This window comes from Poecilia reticulata, linkage group LG1 (assembly GCF_000633615.1).
Source record: "Poecilia reticulata strain Guanapo linkage group LG1, Guppy_female_1.0+MT, whole genome shotgun sequence".
NCBI lineage: Eukaryota > Metazoa > Chordata > Actinopteri > Cyprinodontiformes > Poeciliidae > Poecilia > Poecilia reticulata.
The window spans coordinates 23,320,642-23,328,855 of NC_024331.1; the positions used below are offsets into that span (position 1 = coordinate 23,320,642).

General features: G+C 39.4%; 1 protein-coding gene across 1 annotated transcript; it reads left to right on the forward strand.

Moving 5' to 3' along the window:
• Nucleotides 1-3,134: 3,134 nt before the first annotated feature.
• Nucleotides 3,135-5,873, forward strand: dand5 (DAN domain family, member 5). The gene is made up of 2 exons (XM_017304389.1): nucleotides 3,135-4,153; nucleotides 5,182-5,873. The coding sequence occupies exons 1-2, from the start codon at nucleotides 3,665-3,667 to the stop codon at nucleotides 5,479-5,481; spliced, it is 789 nt and encodes a 262-aa protein (XP_017159878.1). The 5' UTR covers nucleotides 3,135-3,664; the 3' UTR covers nucleotides 5,482-5,873.
• The last annotated feature ends 2,341 nt before the right edge of the window (nucleotides 5,874-8,214 follow it).

The following is an 8,214-nucleotide window of genomic DNA, read 5'->3' on the forward strand; positions in this document are numbered from 1 at the left end:
TAATTAACCCTCTGAGCCCTGTGTGTTGGCATAGCTGCACATGTGGCAGCTGATTAGTGCACTCGGCGCAGCTCATGAGCTCGGGCCCTGGCATTAGACGATATGAACCAACAGCTGCTTAATTGCACGGGGAACGAAAAGGTGCATTTGATCAATATGGTCTCGCCAAATGGTCAGAAGTGTGTTCTAGTTCACTTTATGCCGTGTGAGGTTAATTACTTTTAATACATTACCATTTACATTAGACACGGCTGATTACGTTGTACAGCATGTGCTGGCATTCGAGTGTGTTTTACGAGAGTCTGGTCAGTGGCGCTTCATTCTTCTTGGCTGTAAAAAGTTGCAGGCGGGGTTGTCACATGCTGAGCTGCAGATATCGGATCTTTCCACTCAAATTAATGCTATCTGGAGGGAGAGGTTGTAAATCAGAAAACAAATCCATCATGTGATCATCTCATCCTCCTTTTGCTCCTACCAGGCTCCAACTCTTCGCTTCAGGTACGAATGCAGGAAAACAGCGCAGGCTGCGTCAAGGGAGGCACAGAGAGCTGATCCTGCTCACAGTGAGACTTCTGAAGCAAAGTTATCCATTAACCGTATCCAACTAGTTTGAAATCAGCCAGCAGATAGTGACGTATTTTCCTGTAAACTGCGGTGTCATGTGGCTCCCCTAGTATCTCACCTAGGACATAATAAGGAAGACTTTTATATGCTAGTCATAAGTATTCTGACAAAGGTGGCTGTCTGAGTTAACTTTAATGTTTCTCTAAAAGTCAAACTCTTATGTGTCACTTCCTTCACACAGTCAGGCCTGTTATTGTCCCGAGCAGCTTTGTCTTCACAGTTAACACCGTGGTTCTTTTTATATGGCTTTATTGACTGCTTTCCCTTACAGGAAGCTGTGCAAAATAAACTCGGTACACCTAAAAGAGAGAAAGGCTTTGTCAAACTTTGCCACCTTGTTATCGAACTGACCTTACTCTTTACTCCTTCAATGTTTTAACTGGTTGAAATACGGTATGATGATCTACCACTGCTCTCTCTAAACCTACGAAGCAGGAACAGGCACTGTTTGATTGGATTTGGATTTTCATCATTTTTATTCCAATCATTTCTCCCTCTCTTTTTTTTTTTATTCTTTGTAACAGAGAAAAACCATTGAAAAGCCACTAAAAGTGATACTTCTGGCCATCAGCAGTGGAAAGGAAAGGGAATAGTTTGTAAACAGTGCCCTCTTGTGGTTGAAACATCTTTCATCAGATGTGGTAGATTATCATACTGGGCACACAAATAAAGTGGATATAAAATAGTGTACCATCACTTAGTAGAAAGTTAGGTTTTTATAATTAAAAAAAATGATACAGTGATCAATCTTTTCACTAATGTTAAACTGTGACAGAGTTCTTTGAAATAGCATTTTCTTTTATCCAGCTGATCTCATTAAACTACAAATGCCAATGCGTTTTATCAAGATTCTATGTGGTATGCAAAAACAAAGTTGCAGATCATTTTGAAGTAAAGAAGATACTTTGTTGAATCTCTTTCTGCTGCAGTTAGAGCTGAAAGTAAACCGGGCTGTGAGTCTGCCAGCTTTGCGCATCCAGACCACAGCTTTTGCCAGTTCGTCTGCACATAAAAGCTGAAGCTCAATCAGACTTGCTCCTTGTCTTGTACATGAGAACGTCAAACACTCCTTTCATTATAAAACTGTCAGCTAATCAGATCACGTCACGGACGACGGGGCACAGCGAGGTCTGATGACAGGGGGAGAGGCTCAGAAGCAACCTTTGGGAATGAACGAACAGGACACGGCTTGTTTGCACAGGGAACATAAACTCATTATGGCTTCACAAACAAAGTTAACAGGAGCGTCTGCCAGAGGAGCCCAATTGTTCAACGGCAGCGACCCGGCACCAACAGTTTTAAGCTTCCACTTTTTAAGGAGTATTTTAACTACTTGTTGATTGGGGACCGATGAATTTATTCAACATATGGCACGACCTTTGCTTTCTACTGCAGACAAAAGTTTTACATTATTCAATTTTTTTATTGAACATATAAAAATACATTGAAATAGCTAAAATTGTTTCATCTAAAAAGGGCTTGATTTTTTTAGAAAATAAATGAAGATGAAAAAAAAATTAGCACAGTAAAACCAACAGGTTTCCTGTTTTTTTCCACATCCTTAGAGAAGTGCAGTAAATCTCAAACGCATTCTATGATAGAGAATTGTTTAGGAAACTTTTTTCTACCTTTAATGTGACATTTATCATAAAATGAGCTGAAAAACATGCAAATCTATTCAGTGGTGAAATTATATATATATATATATATATATATATATATATACATACAGTATTATAGAAAATTAAATTAACTTGGATTTTCGAGGTTTGAAACGCTGGCCTGTTAGCGTAGGCTTCTGTTGCCTTTGATTACTCATAAAAGACACTCGAAATTCCTTTTTGGATCAAAAACAGCCCGTCGAAAAAATATGGTACAACTGGACTGCAGCTCAATCATGTATATAAAGCATTAATTAAATTAACTTGGATAAAGCAATAATATGGTTTAGCTTGCAGCTTTAAAAGCATCAGCGAGCTATCACTGCTCAAATTTATTAACATGGTACAACAAACATTTCCACAGCGTTTTATTCATCCTTCGGCACCATGAAGTGGAAAAACATATGGAGAGTGAACAGGATGCATCATGTCCCCAAAACCAAAGAAAATATAAGACAAATTTGGGTTTTTCATTAGGAGAATGACATTATAACCCGCTCCAAATGCTAGACAGGCAATAGGCAATTCATATTTTTAAAAACAAGGAGTCCCAGCATACATCAAGAGCAACGACAGAGTGGCTTCATCTGAAGAAAATAAATGAAAGTTCTGGAATGGACGATAGATCCAGGATTAAGTGTGACAGGAAATATTTAAGACAGACAGATTTGTTTGCTTGTTTTTATACACCTAATCTAATAACATGAATCTCATTACATCATAAAAAAAACCCTGATGTTTTAACTGGACCATGTACATCTTTTAATCACTCACCATGTCCGAAAGCCTGTTAGCAAAAATTGGAACTTTTACTGGAAAAATCTTCACCTTACCCCCATCTAGTAGAACTTAAGATTGAAGCTGGCCTGCCTGCTGTCAGGTTCGATCCTGTACATGAAAGGTTTTACTCTGCGTGTGCTTTTGTAGAACTTTCTGGGTTAACTTGGTTTCAGTGGCTAAAACAAACCAAAGCCACACTTACAACCTAATAAGAGTCTAGAGTCGGTTCAGACGTTATCATTTCTCAAATCTCACACATCTGAATCCCCGTTCAGATGTTTTTTATGATTGCTGGGGTGTGTTTTAACACTTATCTTGAAACAGAGGCCCTCTCTGTGTGGTAACCATGGCCCGGGGCTGTAAGCTTGGTGCGATGTCTGGTCCGGTGTGGGAATTGCGACACCTTCCTTGCGTTGTAAAGCAGGTGAGAACTGGCGGCCGCCTACATAAGAAGACTCCACCACAATTACAAAGCACTGACAGCAAGGTTGCCGTTTGGAACCTTGGACCATCATCCTGATTTTCTCTACTGATATTTTGTCTTAGTGTTAAAATCTGCCTTACTTCTACAGCTGTTTCAACTGTGTCTCCGCTCAAAAATGATGTCTTTTTTTCAGATTATGGCTTTCCTCATCAGCCCCATCATTCTGTCCACCTCGGCGGCCTCAGCTCTTATTTTTCCCTATAATTCTCTTCTGAGAGAGTCCAGAGGTGAAGCTGAATCGTCGGGTGGTGGAGCTGGCCAAGCTGTGCAGGGAATGGTCAAGGTTGTCCAGCTGGACCCTCGTAACCTGGTCAGTTCGGCGTTCTTCAGGAGAGGACTCGCTCAGAGGGGAGCTCCTTCCCACACCTCCAGACTGCCCTTCCCTGCCTTTCTGTCTCACGGGCGTCCAGGTCCTGCCCAAGCCCCCAAAGACCCTGTAGGTCCACTACGCCACCTGCGGCCTCAACGACCCGCAGAGGCAGATCTGAAGAAGAAACAGGGACTGCAGATGTGGCAGAAGGTCATGGATAAAGGAGGGAAGGTGTCACTGCCTGTTAACCTGAAGGATACTAAGCAAACATGCACCGCAGTGCCGTTTACTCAGGTAAGAAAGTTTCCTTTTAATGACTTAGAATAGCTTCATAAAGTTTATTTCAGTCATTCAACAGAGTGAAACTCAGACACACCCTTATTTGGATGATTTTGGTTTACAGCAAACAAGTTTCTCAAAAAAGTTGAATAATGTAAAACACCAATAAAATTGTTTTATCATTGAAAAAAAGTCATTTATGTCAATCTACATGGGGACGGATGCTGACGTAAACTCAAGTTTCCCCCCGGCAGAAAGTGAATACACAAGAAGCTTGAACCGCAAAATTCACAGCTGAATTTGTGCCACTGATCATAAATTATTATCAATGACTATCAATAATATGAAACACAGCATCTTGGAACAATACAAATTAAACAGCACGGTCCATTGAAATGATCTGGAGATTTGCAAAAGCAGCTCCTACCGCTTTGTTTTGAAGCGCGTCCCTGCAAAATCACAGCTTTTCATGTGATCTGTTACACGTTCGTCTGAATACATCACAATTTATCACACTACTCACGATCTGGGAGGTTCATTTAAGCTGCAAGACATCCGCTGCACTTCGTGTGCTGTTCTTGCCTGCTGCTGGTGCTGCCAGTTTTCTGCTTGCTTTTCTTCAATCCCGCCACTGTCCCCAGCATCCCCTCGAGCTCAGAGGTCAGTGACCTTCTCAGCGTCCACTGACATGTCGAAGACGAATTCAAGGGGTGAAGATGAGCTCATCGCTTCATAGTGTGTTGAGCAGCATGGCAACAGGATGATGAGATCAGAACTTATGCTACTGGCTATAGAAGTATTTCACATTTACAGCTGTGTTGTCTTGACTGAAATACTGAGGTTCACGGTTTAGATCAAAACACAAACTTTTTGATGATTCTCAAAATTATTAAGAAGAACTTGAATGTAAAAACTAAAACTACAAATGTTGATTTAAAGAGCTAAAATGACTTAAAGAAGAGTCAACTTTTTGCTACGTGTGTTTACTCATAAGGCTGCCGCTTTGTTTATCCCAAACTCAGCCCTCTCTGTCTTCCTCCCAGCATGTGACGGCAGATGGATGCCAAACAGTGACAGTGTACAACAAGCTGTGCTTCGGCCAGTGCAGCTCGCTCTTTGTCCCGTCCGAGGGGGAGTTTGCCGATCCGAGTCCCGGGACGGGGGCCTTCCGCCGTCGGGCCCCCTGCTCCCGCTGTGCCCCTTTCAAAGCTCAGACAGTCGCTGTGCCTCTGCGCTGTGGAGCCCAGGTCTGGGAGAAGAGAGTGATGGTGGTGGAGGAGTGCAAGTGTGAGACGGGCCGGGAGGAGAGGAGCGCCGAGGCTGCTGCTTACACCCACCTGTAACAGTCCCAGCTGCCAAAAGGACAAAACATTGGCATTCATGTCTGCAGTCAGATCAGCGTGAGATTGCTGCTAAAAATGGGGGCAATTATTTTTCATCACATGTGCGTTAAGTCCTCTCACATTTGTATGCAACTGTGTGTTCTGCTTTAGATTTGAACAAGTCTGAATGTGTCATTCGGAGTAAACTACTCTGGTGGAGTGTCCCACCGAAGACTGTTGACAAATGACCTACTTTGGTCATGCCGATTTTTGTTTATGTGAGGTTCTTATAACAACCCAGAGTAAAAACAACTTGGTTGCAAAAATATATAATTTATTTAAGATGCCATTTTTATACACGGAAAGCAACAAGAACTTTAAAAATATTTATGATTTTATTGAGGCTCTAGATAGCAAACGACATCATGCAGCTGTTTCCATCATTATAGTATGTTGTATTTTTTTGCTTTGGATGTTGTGTGTTGATCATTCAAACCACTGTCACATATATGTATTTTTATTTTTAAAGTTTTCATTGGCATTTTGATTGTCTCAACTGTTGCACATGTTTTGTGACATGTAATAATGTGTGAAATGTATTTTAATGTTGCCTTAACCTGTTGTCATTTTGGCCAGGACACCTGTGTAAATGAGACGCTAGTTCTTATTGGGTCTTTCTTACCTAAATAATGTATTACCAAAAAATACATATATAAAACATCTCAATTACACATATGGAGAAATGAGTGAACAATGGGAGACGATGTTATTGTGCTGGTAGTTCTCATCTGAAATTATTCCAGGTTGTATTCATAAAGTCATCATACAACTTTGTCAAATTATTGTGATCAATCACACTCCTAATAGTTAGTAATGTCAGCTTATTGTTATACCAAGAACTTTTACATTGTACATTTATGCACATTATAGACAGCTATCTCAAACATCCCCATTATTTAAAAATCCATCTGAGGAAATCCCCTGAGCAGCTAACCAAGAGCTACTAATCTAACTAAAGTGACAACAAAAACCATAAACCAAATACACGGGATAAATGTCATGACACACTTAGCAGAACAATATTTTTACACGGGAAGTCATCTGATCAATTCAGAAAATGCTGTGAATCTATAAACGTCCAGCACAGTGTCGAACACGGGTTTCCAAAAGCTAACACTCACGCTGTCTCAGGCTGAGATTCAAATTCTACTTGTTATCATAATTACCCCGGGATAAAATGTCCCAAACATCTCTCAGTCTTGTTAATAGTCATGTTCATTGCTGTCTGCTTAGCACTGAACTAACCTGTTTTCACAGGAGTAATGAGTGAACGACAGGGTCAGGGGCGCTAGTAGCCCTCATCTGAACGGAGGGGAGCTTTTTCGAGACAGAATCGATGAGCCGTCTGTCTCACTTCTGCCATCTAGCGGTGCAATTGTGCTACTGCATGACATTGCTCCAAAAAGTTCAAAACAGTTTTCACGTCCTAAACTAAAATCACAAATAAACCAAACAAATGTGACCACACTTTGTGGGGGTCTCATTATTGATTCCCTCCACTGGATTTGGGGTACATCCAGAGTACCAGAGTAAATCAAGATCTTTAAATAGATTTTTGATCATTTTTATGAGTAAAATTGAAGCTAAAAACAGAAGAAATTAAGCACAAAAGTACTTTGGCTAATCCAAATTTGACTTTTTTTATCGTAATCAATTAACTATACTTAACCCCGTTAGAATATAGAATTATTTGTACATTCCTTGCCTTCTTAAATATATTTTCTGTAAGTTATCGCAAAGTTGTTTTATATTTCTTTATAATTTTGCTGGATCCAGCAAAATTTAAAAAAATTTAAAAAAAAGGAAAAAAATGGCTTTGAGTTCGGCCAAGGAGAATGACGTCACCAATAACCAGCTGAGCCAATCAGATGACTGTGGAGTCCTAATTATTTGAACATAGGGCCTTTCACTTTTTTGTCTTTAAGAGTAATTATTTTCAAAGCAAAGCATCTCAAATAAAATACTAACAGCTTATGCATTATGTATGTATGCAGTTTATCTCATTTATCTCATTATTTAAGCTGGTAAAAAAAAATAATTTTTTTCATTGTGTTTTTTTTTTTGTACAAATATTCACATGTAAAAGAATAGAAGAAGTGACCAAATAATCACAGACAACCTACATTCCAAAACTGTCTAAGAAAATACTGTTATGTAGTTTTAAATATTTATTTCTACATATCTACATCTATATCACATGTCTACATGGCTGTGTTTTTTGCGACTGAAAAAATGTATCTTTTCTTACAAATCACTAAACTTTGTTGTTGCTTTCCTTAGGCATCTGACCCACATGATGCCAACAAAGGCTCTGGAGCTTTTTAGAGTAAAGCTCCAGAGTAAAGTAGTTAATTTTTTTAAAAATGTTTCTTTTAGCTGAAGCTGAGTCTGAGTCCTATCTTAAATCTGATGGATAATCTGAGGAAGGAGCAAATGATTAGGGCGACAGACTTGAGGTTCATCACTTACTGGTCAAATACCAGAAGAAAAATGCAAAAAAAGTTGGTTAGCTATTATAAAAAAGGTTTAATTGCTTTTGGTGGAAATAAAGGCTTTCCCAGAGATTTTAACAAATGACATAAAACATCTTAAACATGATATGTATTTTTTTGGTTTAAAAATGTTACTTGTGTTATTATCTTTTTAATACCTGTCTCGTCTTAAAGCACAAACAACTTACTTGGTTGAAAGAAA

Bases quoted from the DNA above. Each gene is read 5' to 3' on its own strand.
- dand5 (XM_017304389.1), top strand. From the start codon at position 3,665: ATGATGTCTTTTTTTCAGATTATGGCTTTCCTCATCAGCCCCATCATT. The intron at 4,154-5,181 runs GTAAGAAAGTTT...TCTTCCTCCCAG, and splicing joins CCGCAGTGCCGTTTACTCAG to CATGTGACGGCAGATGGATG.